At 38.4% G+C, this 18,875-nt stretch overlaps 1 protein-coding gene across 6 annotated transcripts in view; it reads left to right on the top strand.

Moving 5' to 3' along the window:
• The window catches only part of LOC112971630, a 133,913-nt gene that overhangs the window by 111,658 nt on the left and 3,380 nt on the right, over positions 1–18,875 (top strand). The window contains exons 5-8 of one of the 6 annotated variants that reach the window (XR_003255427.1): positions 11,727–11,864; positions 14,738–14,847; positions 16,967–17,132; positions 17,439–17,520. Coding sequence is in view for 1 of the 6 variants with exons in the window: in XM_026077228.1 (XP_025933013.1) it covers positions 494–573 (80 nt within the window). In the remaining 5 variants the exon portion in view is untranslated. Of the gene's footprint in view, positions 1–493; positions 2,700–11,726; positions 11,865–14,737; positions 14,848–16,966; positions 17,133–17,438; positions 17,521–18,875 lie in introns of those variants that run through there. The other 5 variants (XR_003255430.1, XR_003255428.1, XR_003255429.1 and 2 more) reach the window with 5 other exon arrangements.

Below are 18,875 nucleotides of genomic sequence, written 5' to 3'. Positions count from 1 at the left end.
CTTTGATAGTAAATAAACTGAAACATTTCACTCTAGAAAATGCAGTTCAGCAATTTCATGGACCTGGAATAAGTGTTTTATCATAGTATCTATTTTCCATTTATACAATGCTAGTTCCACTCCTTTATCCCCTACTTTAAACTTGGTGTGTTTGAAAGTTTGGTGTTTTTTAACTGGGTTCAAGCGATACATACAAATCTTCTGATCCTGAAGTGGGAGCTGTAAGATACTTGGGATGTGAGATGCCTGCAACATGATATAGTGATGTACTTCATTCATGGACTCTCTTGTGTGCTCAGAAAGCACAGTGATGAGAATAGTATCAGTGTCTGTTTAGAGAAACAGACAGACATAATGAAGGTTTGATGCTGTAGGTAGTTTCAGTGGCTTCCTGACCATTTATCATAACAGTATATTGGCTCTTTTGGCAGCCACAAGCAATCCTAAACTTGTCATCTTTTCTGCACTTCTTACAATATATTTATTTTTGTAGGGAAGAGAGGGAGATGGAAAATCCTTGATGCAGCAGCCACAGAAGCTGATCCACCCCTGAGCAGGCACATGGCCAACTGAATGCATGGGCATATACACAGACAGCCAAAAGGACAGATGTATCAAGTCAGATTTATGAGGTCAGTTTTCCCAGCCAATAAAGTCCAGATTGCTGTCTGCCCTGTTATAACCTTCTTGTGTTTAAATGGATGTGAAACAGATAATCCAGCCTTTGGTGGGAGCAACACTGAAAAAACACAAACATTATTTCTGTAGCCACATAAGATTATTTCTCCAATTCAGCAGAAAGTATTGGCTTGAAGATTGTTAAAGAGGTCATAGTATTTTTATACTGGCTGTGTGTGAATAAAAATTTTCTCAGTCCAGGGGAAGGGGTAGAGTACACTTGCTTAGTAGGCTATATCAGGAAGGATATTTACATCTTATCGTAATGCAGTGATGGCAGATACATCCTGAGCAGATGCGTGTTAAATCACATACTCTTCAAACACAGAATCAGCCCATTTTAATTACAGCTTTGTAAGCAGTATGGACAAAAGGCCAACTCTAGTATCATGGTGCATGGTACAGTGGAAGAGTAAACAAAAGAACTATTTGTAATCTAGGCTGCTGTTGTACTCGCAGGTGGAACTGACTCTATCATGCTGGGGTTTTTGAGTCTTGTAAGTGTGAAATTCCATAAAGGATTATGAGATCACTGGACTCGAATGGCCTTGGCCTTATTTCAACAATATAAGAATGAAGAGTACAAAAAATGGTCCTGAACCCTAGAACAGGCTGGTGTTCCCTCCAGATATACGTCTGAAGGTTCCTCTTGCATCACCCTGTGACTGTGACAGCACAGGAAAGGGAGGATGTAATTCCCTACAAGCACACTGCTGAAACATTATGGGAATGTAGGGTGGTGTGTGTTCAGCCACAGCATGCAATGCTAGGGCAGGAAATGCCAATTTCTTGGAAAAAGGGCACGTGTGCACCGGTCCACATAGATTGCCTCTTGAAGAGCCAGCTGTAGCTGTTTTGTTCTGTAGAATGGGGCAATATTTTGAGGAATATTCATCCTATCATGTATAATTGAGCATGTTGCTTTTTCATACCTAAAAAATTAAATGCAAATGCAGTTTTAAAGTGCCATCCCTTTATGACGATGCTATACCCGTTATCTCCAGTATAGCCATCTGAAACATAAAGGAACAAATGGAACTTTATTTTCAGTAAAAAGCAGTTTTCTGTTCCATAAATCTCTCTCTCTCTCAGCAAACAAACCTAAACTCTTTTAATATTGTTGCTTGAATCTTTATTTACTTATTCTATGGGAAAAATGCAAATTAAGATATGAACTTTATATGCAAGACACTTTAAGAAGATACTGAAATTGAATAGTAAAAATAGCTTTCTGGTGGGAATATATTAAATAACATTGAACATAAAGGCTCATTGGCAGTGTCAATTGCCAGCTGCAAAAACATACAGTATTAGGATGGGAAACATACTAGAAAGAAGCAGGCACTTGGGAAGACTATAGTAGTAAAAATGCTATTTTTATTTAAAGGGCTATACAGTCAAAGTTCATATTCCAGTGTTTTTTAAATATTTGGATTTCAGTGACATTGAAACTTTTGGACCAAAATGCATCCCTGGAATCATATTGTCCTCCCTAGGATCAAATGAGAAGAAACTAATCCATCATATAAACTCTTGTTCTTGTTGTTACGGACTTTATGAGCTACTTTTTTTTTCCTCACTTTTCATTTTGCATTGTAAATTGAAGGAAGTGATAACTACTGCCTGCAGAAAGTGGCAGGTTATGTTGATTGTTAGAGGGAGTAGGCCAAACTGGAAATTATTATGGAAGAGAACGAGCATAGACAGATATTCAGAGTAAGTATTTAGAATGCATTGCAACAGTTTCATCAAGAAAAATCAAAAATAGTTTGTCTTACTGAACTTTATCTAGAGGCTGAGTTGCTGGCATCCTGGAAGAGAATGGGGAACAAATCTCATGCAGTTGGGAAAAGAATCTGTGTCAGATTCTGCATGAGAAGGTGTTTGCACTGCAAAAGGGGAAAAGTTCCCCTCCTTTATCTCGTGTGCCTGTGGTTACAGAGTTATTCCATTATTTTTGTGATGTAAATGTTAAGCACATGGTCAAGATTACTTCAGAAGTCTGACCTTTTCATTTTTCTTATCCCTTACTTTAGTTGGGGGGGAGGGGGGGTAGTTATGGAATTGCCAACAAACCCTGTGACGACCAGATAACAATTAGGTGATAGCACACAAATGCCAGGCTTGAACAAATTAATCCCAGGACAGTCACCCGGATGTGTTTATAGCAGATAATCTAAACACAAACATAATGTTCTAATCTGTATCATGGTGACTCAGTAACAGATGCTAAATGCATCCATTTTAACCTTTAGGCAATGCACCAGCATCTGTCATAGATGCTTAAGACAATATTTTGAAGGAGTTGCTTTTAATTTTTTTACAATTACAATCTCATTTCATAATATTCAACTGTGCCTTGAAATACTTAAAATCGAGAACAGGAAGCAGCATAAAACATGGAGTAATTTCAGATGCTGTCAGAGCAATTAGGGAAATTAAGTGTAGTAAAGCTGTTGTACACTGTCTTTATTCAGTCAGGCCATTAATGAGCCAATAAGCATTTTCTGATTTTCTTTGGATGCTGTTTCTGGCAAAGGTTAAAACTGTTGTCTAGAGTATACCTGTGCTTCTTCAAAAATTATTAGTTTGAAGTATAAAAATTTGGTTAAGTATCATAGGTCACTGGAATCTATTTCATCTTCACTGTGGGTGAAATTGTTCTGTGGTCTGCAGCCTTCCAGACACAGCAACTGTGGATTTTTTTGTTTCTTTTTCTCTGCATACTATGAATTTATGTTTTGTAATTACATATAGTGTTTAATTAAAGGAATTCTGCAATCTTCCTTTGTTTTTTAACTATAAGACATTGCCTTTGTTCAGAGTCTACATTTGTCCTTGGAAGCAAAAAATAGCAAAGTACAGAGTGATATTTCTGAAGAGTTAACATCCTGAGGGGATAGTAATTTTCCTTGTACAAAATTAAACTGCAGTGCGCGAGATCACCAGGTTCAACTTCTGATAGACTGGTATATTTTAGCTATCTACCATTAGCAAATAATTCCTCACAGTCATTTTCCTGAAAAGATAAGATTCACTGACTGCCACTAGGAAATGAGAACAAAAATGGTATTTCATATAACTCCTGAAATGTTGCTTGCGGATCTCTCTCTGTAACATTTATTCTCAGATAGTGTCATGTTTCACCTTTACTGCTCATTTGATTGTTTTCAAATCTTAGGCTTTAAATATGCCAGGATGGTTAATCTATAGGCTCAGGGGATTAATGTCAGATAGTAAATTTCCCAAACAAGGGGAAAGAAACCCAAACTTCAGTTGGAGGGACGGGGGCATGACTGAACCACACAAAAAAAGAAACTGAATTTCACTTCAAATACCAAACAAAATCATGGCAGAAAGTTCCTAGCTAAAGACTGCTAGAGAACATGGACACATAACTGCAAAATAAGTACTAAGGAATCTTGGAGCTGAAGAAGTTCTAAAAGAACTTAATGTTGCCAAAAATATCACCTCCCTTCCAGCCCAGATAATAGGTGACATTTATGTCTAGTGTTTAATCTTCAGAAGACATTATATAGAGTGCCAGATTCAAAGTTCAGAAAAACTGGAGGTCAAAGTTTAAGCACCTAATTTCAATACTGTGATGTGGAAAAACCTCTGCACATTGCCTGTGCTACCATCATCTGTCATCTTATTCTTTTGTTATACAGTCAATTAAGTCTCTAGAGATGCATCAGTCTTGGAAGAGTTTAGCTGTTTAGTAAATACAGCCATTATGCTCTGAAATGAAGTGGTTGCTACTGCCCTTCCATGAGCTTCTCTGTAGGTAAATCTTAAAAGGTTCTAGAAACATGTCAGTCTCCTCCTCAGGGGGACTCAGTCCAGCAAATGCTCTCAGAATATGGTTAACACTGACCCACAGGTTAGAGGTCCTTCCAAACCATGGGGTGGTCTTTGCTTTGCTCTGGAGTAGTGTCCACTTGTAAGAGGCTGGCAGTTAGAACACCTCCGCAGAAGATGGGAGATGTGGGTTATTGTGCCTTTACAGACAAAAGAAATTCAACTTGTGCTGCCTGCTTCCTGGATAGGTGCAATATGAACTGAGGCAGCATAAGGAATGAATGTGATGTGCTGTTGGGCAAGCAGTTGCATTCTCTGCCTCATTTCCAAAGAACTGGGGCTACAGAGAGCTTTGAAAATGAAGTTGTGAGTGCCTGCTATTTAGAGAGTGTTTCCAGGCTGGGAATCCTGCATTGGCTCCTCACAGACCTGAGCAGAATCCCCAGTGAGCTGTAGGATTTCGGACGTGCCCTCTCCTTATTATAAATTTTTGTCTAGCCTTTTGGTTGTCCTTAAAGTGAAGTCTCCATGAATTGAGCTTATTTTGGTGACAGATAAGTTGTAACTGTACAGCTATAAATATTTAATGTTGCTAGATAAACTGTATCCACAGTAGTAGATGTCTCTTGTGCTAAAGCATTTAACTATGTAAGTCCTGTAATTATATAAATTATAATTACAACAAGTTTTGGTGAGTAAGCACTTCCTAGTTCTCTTCTGTAGGCTTGAATTAGGGGATCGCAGTAGACAGAGCCATAGTGCAGGGAATAAGCTATCTTGTTATGTTGTTTGTTTGGACTAAAAGTCATATAGTTACTGCTGAACAGCTGATGTGCAAAATCCTGTTTATGTTAAAGCCTGGTAATGGTAAATGCACTTAAATGAAACCAAATGAAAACATAAGTTTTTCTAGTCTAAGGTAATATCAGAATTGTAATGAAGTATTTCAGAAATCACATTTCAGTACTGAAAGGGCTAGGTTGTCACAGTATATAAGACTAGAGGTTCTCATACATTAAAATTACTGGTTTGGAAAGTAGGCATTAAGACATGATGAAACAGTCAGTTTTCAGGATAAAATCCTGCAGGGGTCAATCCTTGAGCCCATGCCTATCAGCATTCATAAGTGATCTGGAATGGGAAAATGGCAAGGAGACTGAGTCTTCCTGGTAGGTGCTTGTGTTTAGTCTCCCTGAAGAATTACAGGAGGACTTTGTTGCTTTATGTGTCTGGGTGATGATAAATGAAATAAGAGATAAAGTTCAATGCATGTAACATGAAGTGATGCACCAGGGTTAAAAAAGAAAATTATAAAATACTAATTTTACATATACAATAAGGGGCTCTGAGCTGACTATTAAAATTCAGGAAAATTACACATAATAGTTATCGTAGACAATTTTGGATTATTAAAAAAAATATCTCAGTAATGGTCCCCCCAAAAAAGCAAGTTGACTATTAAAAATAAAGAATAATTTGTTATGTCACTGTAAAAATTCCTGGTACATCCATATGCAGTTCTCATCCCACTGCTTCAGAAGGGAAGTAAGTAGAGCTGGAAAATGTTTGAAGAAGGGTGAGGAGGACAATCAAGCATATGCAATCATCCAACATATGGAAGCAACTTAATAAAATCATACGCTCCAGTCTGGAAATTAAATGCATAAAATAATGGGAAAAAGGGAGAGAGATGATAGACGTCTATTACATCATCTGAGACATTGCAAAGGTGATGACTGTGTGCCTTCTACAGCATGAGAAGTAGGGGGCAACAAAAGCCACTCAGAGCAAAGAACAGACTGCTCTTCCCATTATAGGCAGCTCAGCTGTGAACTCCTCGCTTCTGAATGCCATGAACAGGGGAAGTTTGTATGGGTTCAAGGGAGACTGAACGCATTCCTGGAAAGGAAGTCCATGGAGGATCAATGCTATGCCTACTGCTTTAAGAAATCCCTAGAATGCAAATTTTTGGAGGATGGGAAAATATTCTGGAGCCATTTAATACATGTATGTCCTAAACTTATGCACTTCCCTAGTTATCCTTCAGTCATTTTTGTAGGAAGCAAGATACTTAGCTAAACAGATGTTTGGTCTGACTCACTGCTTATGCTAAGGCACTTTGTTTGGGAGGGAAGTTAAATACTTTCCACGTTTACCTGCCACAATGAAAACTGGAATTGGTTGCAAAGGAAGTCCAATTACAAATTTTGCAGCTTTTACGTTGAGCAAGACAGTTTGGAGTGGACATTTTCTTTCCATTCAAGTTTTCTTGCCCTTCCCTCCATGTATGGGAGAGTAGAGTGGAGAAGGGAAACCCTGCTTTTGTGTTACTTATTTACACATGGTTTTTATGGCATTCACTTCTGGACAAACAACACACCAGCACTTAAAGTTGTGAACAGAGAGCAGTTGGCTACTTGAGATAACTACGGCCTTAAGTACAAGCACAAAAAAAAAGTGTAAGTACAAAAAAGTAAACGGGTATAGAAAAGTAGTGGATACTAACTGTAGTACAAGGTCTTCTAAGAGTGTGAGAGTACTTTTTATGTCCTGCTATCTTTCTGGTGATTATTTAAGGCAAAATATTGTGATGTATATGCAGTCCCCACCCAGGGCAGAATTGTGCTATGGGTTGTGTTGTCTCATAGGACATTCTGGGACCAGGCCTTTCCCTCCTCGAGTGAGAGCCCACTGAGTGGAGCAGGCAGACTGGGGCTTTCCTCATGTGCCTTTACACATTCACACAATAAAGTCTGTCATAATTTCAGACCACCATGCACATAGGTAGCTGCCCTCAGGAGTGAGTGGGACAGTGGCTTATTAAGGCCTCTTCCAATACAAGCACCATGAGGGTGTAGGCGCACCAGCAGGCAGTAGTGTTAAAGCAAGCCAAGGAGTTGCTCATGGTGCAGAGGCTGGAGCTGTGCTGCTGGAAGAACGTTAGCACACCTGTGTTCCTGAGACAGCAGTTCCCGAATCTTTTGGGAATCCCTTGCTGAGTGGGTGTTTGACTGGTTCAAAATATACCTGGATCTCAGCACTAGCAGCTGCTTCCCCTCTTGCTGAGGCAGGCATCAGTCACCGCTAGATGTTGCAAAATCTTTCTAAACCTCAGAGGATCCTTGTGCAAAACCTGTGAGAGAAATTACGAGGGGTCATCAAAATTGGATGGGCAAACTGTTTCATAGATTTCACCTCAAAAAGGCTAATCATAACCTGACAATTAGTGAATGGAACTCATGAAATTAGTGCAGTGTGGTTGTTTATTTTCAATACCAGATTTTCAGTGTATTTGAAATTTCTCCACATGTTTCAATTTTATTTTGATCTGTGGTGACTTATGATAAAAATGAGACTATGCTAACAGGGAATTTTTTCCAAGAAACTATATAGCTATGGATATCCTTCAGAAAGCCTTAAATAAGTCTTATATGTCCAAAGTCTTTGAAGAAGATATTTCATTAATTAAATGCTAGGCACATTTCCATGGATGCTTTTACTTGTCATGGGGATCAGAGGGTCTCAACACTTGTAACTGCTAGTGTTATGCAGTTTAAGCATGTTGATGGTTAAATGCTTCATAGATGCATGGATCACCAGCAAAATGCTGGGCACTCATCTTACACCATTATGGCTTGTACTGAACATTGGAGGCCTAAACCTGAAGGCTGGGGCTCTGCTGACAAGGCAACATTAGACTCTGTATGCATGTCTAGGCGTTTACACTCTACTGTGGGAAGCCCTCACCGAGTGATATACTTTTTTTTTTTTTAACTCACTTTTTCCTTTATGGTTTCCATTCCTCATTGGCCTGTTGAATGACCTGGTGGAAGAAAGATTGTCCCTGGAGAAGATTTCTAATTTTGCTCCTTGGGTGAGCAGAAACTTCTAAAGAGCGGACTGCAGGCTGATCCTGGTGGAGGAGGGCTGGGAAAGGTCAGGGGCCCCTGAGTCTTGGCTCTTTTTTCAGTGACTCTGCTGGTAAAGCCCCATAAACATTCTCCAAGGCTCTCTGCTGAAGACGAGAGACAGATCATTTCCCTCTCTGGATTTATAAGACTGTTTAAGGTTATGGCATCCTTAGGCCCATGAGGCAGCCAAGGTCTAAGCAAGTAGCTGGGAAAGCTGCAAACATGGGAAGTAAATAGATGCTGCATTTTTCATAAAAGCAATGCCAGTTTCAACTTCTCTCAGCAAACTTCTTAGATGCAGACATTCCTGTTTGTCACAGCTGAGCTCTGTACTTGTCTATACACTTGTCTGTACTTGGAAGTCAAAATCCTGTCAATTCTGGTTTCCTAACCTTTAAAACATTCAGTTTTCACTATTTGTCTTTAAAATAATATAGCCCTTTTTGAGGCATGCATAAGTATGGTGATGTTCTCTCTGTATCTCTCATAATACCAGCAAACTAGCTGTCAGATTACTTCAGTGAATGTTATATGTAGCAGTAGATTTATTACATTATTCCATCTGGTTTTGTAAATAAATAAAAAGTTGTTTCTCCTGGAAATCAAAGCTTTCACAGCAATATTTTTTTTATTAAAAAGGGGGAAATAAGCATTTAATTTGAAAATGACCTGTTTTGACAGTTTTAGGAGAGTTTATGTAAATAGATCACTTCATTTAAAATAAGTGAAAAAACGTAAATCATGTTAGTATTGTCATCAGTTTTTACACTCTGTTTAGACAGTCCTTCAGGCTACTAAAATGCATTTTCTGGAATGTTGAAGTTGCTTGGTTTTCTTTTACACCAGAGACAGAGTAAGGGATATAACAGGTACCTGCTAGAAAGTAGAAAAATCCGCTTACTCCCTCACCCCTTGCAGGGTGACTGCAATGATGAAAGATCGAGGAACCCCAGGAAGACTTTATTTGCAATGCAAGGTTAAAGTACACTAAGTTTAGCCTTTTACTCCCAAATTGGTATTTGTCTTTTCTTCCTGAAGATGTTCATGTTGTTCACCATTTGTTTTAAAAAAACTTAATGAGCACATTCATATCTCTTGGCTATTGGCCTGACAGACAATTACACATGGGTGTCCTTGTAAAAGGGTGATTATCTTGCATGATATCAATAATGGCAGTAAAAGATGCTTTCCTAGTCCCTACTTAGTCTTAGCTTACAGCAGGAAAAGGAAACACAAGTAAGTGACTATGGTAAGAGTGAGCACAGGTCTAGTTCATTAGAAAATAATATTCTTCTTATCAAAGACTTTTTCATACTATAGAGGGAAAGTTGGTAGTCCCTTTCTTGGTAATTACAAAGAAGAGGAAAGGAGACAGGCAGAAGTATTCTGGGGAAGTCTATGTTGACACTGTAATATACTAAAAAAGCTCACATTGATGTCAGGAACAGTAATACCCTAAAGAGACTATAATCAAGAATCAGTGAATGAATTATGGCAACACATACTGTATCTGAGTGACAAAGATTTCTAGTTTTTCTTCTTGAGATTTAAGAGGAAGACATATTTTTATTTGGCAAGTGCAACATATGTACCCTAAATGTTTTTGAAAAATATGTATTTAAATGTCATTGTACTAAATTATTTTTCTTAACCCATCATACTATTATTGCATTATTCCTCCTAAAGTTGAGCATCTGTTAAAATCTGGGCTTGTATTTTGTTGCAATAGATTTCTTTCTCATTCACTGCCTGCAACAGATTTCTTCCATTCACTGACTAGTTACACAGTTAATCATGTGTGTAAAGTTTTTTTCCCGTCTAGAATATTTCCTGGGAATAGTCCAGGTCTTCTGTACCATGTGAGTACTAGCACATCAATCAGATGGCAAGAGTTTATCTGTTTTCAACTGCAAGGAAGTTAGTTTTAAGAATTCTTCATCTGAACCACTTCATCATGCAACGCAGTTCTTTTTGTATTGATGTATTAATTACTAAAATCAAACTCATGAATTAAATGAAGCCAACATTTCCATCCCTCTTTTGCTATCTGTTTTTTATTTTTCTTAACTATGTTGTATCATACATCCTATTGCTCCTTCATGTTTCTATCTATTTGGACTTCATCCAAACAGAAGTCCTCAGCTTTGCATTTGGAAGTTGCTTAATTTGACAGATTCCGTATTTGCGACATCAAAATAGGTTGCCAGGGAAAAAATTACAAGCTCTAATTAAAAATGCAGAGGTCACAAGTTTCCCAGAACCAGTAGGGCATAGATCCTAGGACGAAAGAAACACAACATAAAAAATCCATCCAGAGATATGTCATTCTGTAACTTTCCAGATCTGAATGGAGAACAGCAAGTATTCAGAAAAAATATGAGCCTAAAATTCTGATCAAGCTCCCTTGTACTCATTCATGTGCTGTGTGTCTCCCTTTCTATTGGCACAAATTGCCTCTGGAAATCATGCAGACCTGCCTGGTCATCCTTTCAAATTAAATATTCTCCATGTAATATTTGAGTGTTTTGTCAAGCACATGCTTCCATAATTTCCTTTAAAAGCTGGTGAACACTCAGTTAGGTCTCATTTATTTTCCTTTTCTTCAATACTTCTTAATTTGTTTAGTTGTTCCCAGTTTCTCCTTTTATAAAATTTCTTTCCAAACAATTCTTGTGCCCTTCCATTCTTTTTGCCAAACTACAAGAATTGTCAGTTTAAGTGCAGCCTTGTGTTAGAGGGGCCTGAGCTATAACCACACCTGTGACACTTTGTGCCCACAGTATCTCCATCAGAACACATTTTAAAAGCAGCTCAGCTGTAATGAATTCATATGCAGTGCCACACTGATATTATTCACACCTATTTTGTGCTGTGTTGGGGATTGCTGCACTAGTTTGTTGCATGACATGGTCACACTCAAGACATATCTAGTTCTGCTTTAAAAAAGGAATTTAGTTTTTAATTTTTTTACAGTGTTGGAGCTCTCAGTGTTTTCATTGCATTCATTCAGTTTTTGTTTAAATTACCAGCACTGTGTAATTATCTTCTAATATTGTGCTCTCTGTCCTCCAGTAGTCGTGCAGAGCAGTTTGTCTCTTTGAACTTGGTCCAGCAGCTCAAAAGCAATGATGTGTTGCTACTGCAGTACAATGCCAAGTTATCTCCAGTTTCCTCTCAGGACAGTTGCAAAGTCTTTCTGTTCTATGGAGAGAGGAAGCTTGCAGTCTGAGCCCTGCACACCCAAATTATTTTCTAGATACAAAAATTAAACATCATTGCGCTGATGACTGAGCTTGCCAAAGTACAGAATGACTCTTAGCACTCTCTTCTCCCCAGAGAGGTTGCCATTTAGCAGCAGGTCTCCTTGTGCACGTGCACAGCCTTTTGTAATCAGCCAAGACTCAACCTGAAAGTCACGTGACCCCCGGAGAACCATTCTCTTGAGTGAAGGACAGTCAAAAAGCTTTCTTAGAGGTAAGTAAACAATTGTTTTACATGTGTTTTGATAAACCATGTGTGGGTCAGAAAAAACTGAAGTAAACTTTTGCTTAAGGTTTCAGTTATCTGCAAAAGATCTTAACAAAAGGTACAGCAAGAGACTCGTGAGGTAGAGCTATTATTCCAATGTATTACGTATAGGCCTTTCTTTCTGTCTTTCTTCTTTCTGTCTTTCTTTCTTGTTAGTTACTACTGGAATTCTGTGCTCAGTTTGTTGTTGGTGTTGGGTATGGGTCACTATCATGACTGTGGCCTCAGGCTACATCCCTTAAACTGGGGAGGAAAAAAGTCAAGAGGCATACAAGAACATAAACTGATTTTGTTGTTAGCATAGGCCTTTTTTTTGAACTGCAGAAGCTGGCATTGGGATTATGTATTTCAAAGTCTATATGCTTTCAGTCTAATAGAAAAGGCCATAATTGACAAATAAACAATAGATTCTTTTTTTCCCCCCCTTTTGGTTTTAAAGTACCGTGGCTAATTAGGATGAGGGATAGATGCCTGCATGAACTCTTACAAATGCTGATCTATAGTTTTATGAATGCAGAAAATGTCATTCATCTGTATTTAATGAGGCTTGTTTATATTTTTGAAGTCTATGAACTGAGCTAATTGCCATGAAAAATTCTAGGCAGCTGCCTTGAAACGGTTTCACCAGCTACTTCCTTTTACCATTCTGTTTTCTATTAAGAAGTTTTCAGATAGTTATATTCTGAGGATCCAAAACTAATGCCTTTTGAATGAACTGAAACAGTGTCATATCTTAACTTTCTCACTTCAATTATAAATCACACTAGATAAGAAAATGTATGAATTCAGATTGGAGTTCAGAGGGCAACCATGCTCCTGAGAAGGTACAAGCCTTACACTTAACCCATTTCTGTGTTAATCATTTACTTTATCCTTTTTAATGAGTGGGCAAATTAAGCTAATGATTTAAAATTCCTTGCTGCTTAATATAATAATATTATCATTTTTGCGTGCAGATAGTACAGGCCTGTTTCCTATCATAAAGCAACAAAAGGCACACTATAGTCATTTTACATAAGCCCAGTATTTCCATTTTCCCATGTTAATTGTTGAGGGTTTTTTATCACTATCTGCATTTCTTCTGCATTGATTAAAATATACAGCAAGATACTCTGAAAGAGAAGTATTATTAAGGAGAACGCTGAAGATCATCTTTCCCTGAGTGGAGTCTTCTGAAAAATTTCTCATCCTTAAAGTTTTGTAAAAGGCAAGAAACTGGAGTAAAACTGTTGCAGAGAGCTTGGGGTAACAGGATAGCATCCATAACTCATTTTGTACTAAAGAATCTGATTCAGAGTGTTGCTAAGTGCAAACAGAAGTATTTTTCTATTAGCTGCCAAGCAAGCAGAAGGCTTTCTGCGTATCTTTTAACTATTCGGAAGTCTAAAAAGGGAGGGGAAAGAAAAATCTCTCTCTAGCCTATCAGAGATTTTAGTAACTATCAGAATGCTGGGGTGTGGCTGATCGATCTCATGCTCCTCTGAAGAGGAAGAACTCTGGAGCTGAAATCTTGACTTGTGTTTAGCTGCAGTGCATTTTTGAAGCAGTGTTTCTGTTATCCCAGAGCTCTGCTGTTTCTGGCCTAGGAAAACAGCTTTGTTTCTAGCTGCTCGGACAGCAGGCCTTCCTGCTGGAGTGTACATCTGGAAGGTTAAACTGCAGCAGGCAGGTGTAAGAACTCTAGTAATAATTAGAAGAGGTAGCAGGTGACTTATGGGTGAAAGATGTATTAAGGAGACTTCTGGACCTGGGAGAAACTTGGTGTGAGCACTAGCTCTAAGCATAGGCAATAAGGAGCAGGGCAAGAGCAAGCTTTTGTGGTACTATGCTCAACTGTAAGGACTATTTAATGAAAGAGGCGTTATCTAAACTATGTATGAGATCTGTCTGGATTCAAGAGGTATGTGCTGGGTATGGGTCAGTGGTCAGGAGGCAGATTGTTTCTCTTGGTCTGTAAATGTCTCATAAATTGTGCAGCTCCTTTGCGTGTTCTTGCTCCAGACACTGTGCATCTGGGTAAGGTTGTCCTTTGATGGAGGGCTGTGTTGCCCACATTGACTGTCAAATGGAATTGGCAAATGGTAGCACAAGTTTGAATTGACTTCTTTGCTGCCAGCTTGTGCTACAGGTTAGTTGTAGTGAAAGGGCTAGAAACAAAATCTGGAACTTGCTGTGTGTGTGATAAGCACAACACAAATATGGATTCTAGAGGAATCTGGCCGGTGTCCTAGTTATCTTACCCTGCTGATATTAAAATAAAACTCATTGCTAACCTTTAAAAATGAAAGCATGCTTATGCAAAACTGTAAGTAAAATCCATACTTTAAGACAGGATTTGATTTACTGTTGTCAGGCTATAGATTAGATACGACTTCCCAAAAATAAGCTTTCTATAAAAGCAGGTCAGCAGTGCACATATGGGACAAATTTTTCCAGAAACTGTGCTAATGCCAGTGTGTTGTCCGATTTTGGTTCTGCGTGTTAACAGAATGTAAATTCATTGCAATTTAGGATGGGTTAGTGTTTGATGACTAGCGAGTCCTTTTGCTATACTCATAAATACTGTTTTACTGAGTTGGCTGGCTGCTTGTGGCTGTTTGTTAAAAACACACATTTCTAACAAGCTGAGCACTTGCTAGATCGGTAGTCTGTGTTGAAATCGGTTGATGATGGAAAGAGCAGTTTGTCCTTGTATCTACTGTTTGCTGGTGCTGATCTGATCTACCACAGCCAGGCTGACCTCCTGAAAAACTTCCCAGCCTGGTTAATTTTAATTGATAATTTGGAATTAATGAGCATGCTAATCTTTGTATTCTCAGGTATGCGTAAATTAAGGATTTATCTTCAACTGTCTTTCTACAAAACTTGTAATGAAAAGAGCAGTATTTCTCAAAATGCAAGAAATATAGTCTCCCAACTAAATTATCAGGTAGGTGATTAAAACAAACAAATGGCAGTATAATATGTAGTCCATTGCCAGAGGGTACTGTGAAAGATGAAAGTATAAATTGGTACAATGAAGGGTTGGGCCAGTTCAGGGAAGGTAAGTACAGTGACTGTTGCTAAGCATAATCAATTTGGCTCTCAACAGAGAGGACTCAACTATTTTGTTGCTTCATTGATCTCTATAAAGGTATGACCACCCATGTCAGAGATGAATTCGGTCCAGTGTTTTCCCTCATTCACCTGGACCAGTATGAGATGTGTGAGGTCTTCTTCCTGTTCATTGTCCACTGCCCAACAGCTGTCCATATAACTGCCAAACTTCAAACAATTGCCCACATACCTCTTAATTGTTGGGAGCCTCTAACCTTTCTACCACGTGCCTTGACAAATTATCCTCCTGCATCTGATTCTGAAATAATAGAACTTGTGGAAAAGATGCGGTATGACTGCTTTGATTTTTTTAAATTATTTTTTTATTATTATTTTATTTTATTTTTAATGACAAGGGTCCTTCATTTCCAGTTTGGACACGTAATGCGCTGTCTCACCAAACTTATTTGTTTTGGCTGGTTTGTGATGAACTCAAAGATCTAGATTATTCCAGAGCCTGTGAATTGGAAGTTAAACTATTTGTCCGATTCTCTTTCTATAATTTCCTGTTTGCTAGAGCTCAAAGCTACAAGAGTATTCCATCAAGAAAGGAACAGCCTTACCAATGGGGAACTATGCCCCACAGAAACCAGCTGTGCTCCTTTACAAATAGGTTTTTATTCAGAACAAAAAAAACCTCAGCAGTGACTATATGTCTCAGAACAGCAATGCTGTATGGTAAATTTACATGAGAAGGGCAACTCCCTGCTTCCATTTACTAAGGGGGCAATGCAGTACATCACTTGTGTGCTTCAGGCTCTCTTGTTCAGGCCCTGAAACTGCAATCTTGGGAATGCTTGTCCAAAAGGGAGTGGGTCCTGAGTAGATGGGTCCTTACCTGGCTTATTGCTTCCAAACACACAGTACTATAGCACATCAGTTTGAAAGTGCAGGATGCAGGATTAACATTATTTCCCTAAAGGGTGATGCTTTAAAGGGACAGTTGTCATGAATATAAATCTTGATTTTTCTATTGTGCTTTTATGCTATTCTCTAAGGCATTTAGTAAATTAAAAAATTGACTAAGCAGTACAAAGCAATATTTTGACTGTCATCAAAACAGTGAGAGACAAAAGATCACTTTTCAAACTTTTCAGCATTAGATTATATAAATGAATGTCACAAGTAATAGCATACTGCATTTTTTTCTTTCTTTCTGTTTCCTCCACATGTTAACGCTGTTCTGCAGCATAACCTATTAATACAACTGGCTTCCTTTACAAGGGATTTAATCTAATTTGAACCAAATACACTGTAATACAGGAACAAGACTGTTATAAATGTATTTTTACATTTTTACAATATACATTTAAGGTTAGATCTCTACAGTCTTTTCAGCAATAGGGGTTGGGGGAATTGAGGTGGAAGGGATGTTTTGGCACTTTGGTCTCATGTAGGGGACGCTTTTTTGACTTTGTTTTCACAAGCTCTGAGTAACCTGGTCTGGCCTCATACTTGACCTTGCTTTGAGCAAGATGTTGGACAAGAGACCTCTTGAGGTCCTTTCCAACCTGAATTTTCCTATGATCCTAAGACAAACACAAGTAAGGTTCTATTATGGCTTTATGAATGTAAGCAGTTAAAATTTGACAGCTACACTCTGGTGGTTTTTCTATATAATACAAGGTGTTATTCGTGTTTCTAACTTGTAATCATTCAGCTGGCCTGAATATTGATTGAATTTGTAAATGAATATTGATTGAATTTGTAAATGAAACTCAAATGACCATCTATTCATTGGCCACCTATAGCGAGCCAATGTTTAATAATGAAACTTGTCTATACTCACTGCATGTGCCCCAATCATCTTCAGTCCTGTTTGAAGTTAAAAACGACTCACCATGAGGAGTCTGACCGTCCCTTACTTATAGCCACCACAGTAATCCAAACGATGTTTTCTACTGTCAGTGAGCCCTGCTAGTGACATGTGATGGTTGACCACTTTTCTCCAGGCATTCAAGTCAACCATTTCTTCCTCGTGCTGATGCAGCAACTCACCACATCATAGTGAGTTTCCTGATGTAACAGGGATGTATTCAAATAATCAGTGGAGTTTGTTAAGACTGTGTGGCAGTTTTGGCTTGCCTTTGGAGTGCTGACTGCTTGTCCGTCTCTCAGGTATGCATCTTACACTGTCCACACTGTAAAATCTGAGTGGAGTTACGGCAGCTGCCTCTGCAGGTGCACAGACTCCACTCTAATCTGTTCTTCAGCTGAGTCTGCCCATCCTCCAAATCAGTCCTGTCCTCCAGACCCCCAAAACTCCACTCAGACTCCTAATCCATTCAGGACCCCAAGTCTGCTCTTTTTGTAGCCTGAGTTCTTCACTCCCTGTGCCTGCTTGGTGAAGGGAAGGGCGCATTTAAAAAATGCGTGAGTCAAAATATTTTAATAAATTAATAAGTAAATTTCTTTAATGTCTAGGAGCCATCAGTCTTCAATTTGTAAATGTGGAAGCAGAGCAGGGGATGGGAAAAGAGGCAGGGAGCCCCTCTTCAGGGACAAGGTAAAATGCACCACAGAATTTGTCTGCATTATATTTAGTCTTCTTATGATGCTAAATCTTTGATCTGGCCCACATTATGAAAATAAGAAAAGCAGTCTCTATGCACATGGAATATGCAATAGCTACATGTTTCGTTGTGCTGATTCATTCTGTTTCTGATACAATTGACTATCATGTCTAGAGTTCAAGTGTTATGTGAAGCAATGGTATGATATGTAGGACTGCTGTAATGATTGGAAAGGAACTATAAAATAATACATCTGTTAAAAATTGAAACTGTGTTTCATTTTTAGAGTAGAATTGAACAGTAAAATGGACACTAATGTGACAAGCACCCTTTTTATCACCCTTCTTATTGCATTCAATTCAAGGGATTCAGTGGAGAAAGGAAACAATCACAGAATCACAGGAAAACAGAGGGATAAGAAACCTTAAAAAGTTACCTCACGCCTCTCGTCACTTATCCCAGTGCAGAATCAGCTTGTGGCTGTGTCATTAAAAAAAAAAAAAAAAAGAATTGCCAGAACAATAAATGATGGTGAAGATACTGTCTGGGAGGGGAAGAAGGTGTAACCTCTTTCAGAATCCTTTAGGAATTTTAAAAAGAAAGAAAGAAGGAAAAAAAGAGGCCTCCTATCACATATAACTGAGGAAAACACCTATGTAATTCTGGAACGATATTATTTAAAAGTATCAGAAAGCTTAGATGCCCTTTTCCACAAGAGAAATAAGGAGAAGACACTTCTGCTTCCATTGGTCTTTTGGAAGGATATAGTTAGCCAAACTTGTTTTAACTGAATAGTTTTCACTGTTGTCCTGTATGCAAAACCAGCAGCAAACAGCTTTCTATACTAAATTGCAAATGATTCTTTTCTCCTTTGATCCAGCCAATCTTGTCACCTCTCATCTAAGATACCTCTTTCTCATGTTTCTTCCACACCTCCTATAAAAAGCAGTTGAAATGAATTGAAAGGATCTACTTTATTAACATCAAAACTGATTTCTTACTAATAACTGCTATGTAATGTGGAAAGAGTAGAAGCAAACTGAAGCCAAGAATAGAGAACTGTGTGATCAGATGACTGAATCAGCTGCTTCTTCTCCCTTTCTCTGCTCTCTAATGCTGTAACAGACTGGCTCTGCAGTCTGTGTTATGTGGCAAGTGGATTTTTTTCTCATATATTTGAGGCACACATAGGTTACATTCATCCACATGAGAAAGGAATTCATAGCACAGCCTGAACCAGTGTCAGTGTGAAACTGCCTCTGAAAAAAACCCCCACCCTTAATTCAAATTAGTCTATTAAAAAAAACTGCAGATTATTTTTTGTTTGGTCAATATGAGGAAATAGAAA

This window comes from Apteryx rowi, unplaced genomic scaffold, assembly GCF_003343035.1.
Source record: "Apteryx rowi isolate R43461 unplaced genomic scaffold, aptRow1 scaffold_45, whole genome shotgun sequence".
NCBI classification, from domain to species: domain Eukaryota; kingdom Metazoa; phylum Chordata; class Aves; order Apterygiformes; family Apterygidae; genus Apteryx; species Apteryx rowi.
Note: the sequence above shows the minus strand (reverse complement) of the source record. Positions and strands in the feature narration are given on the sequence as shown.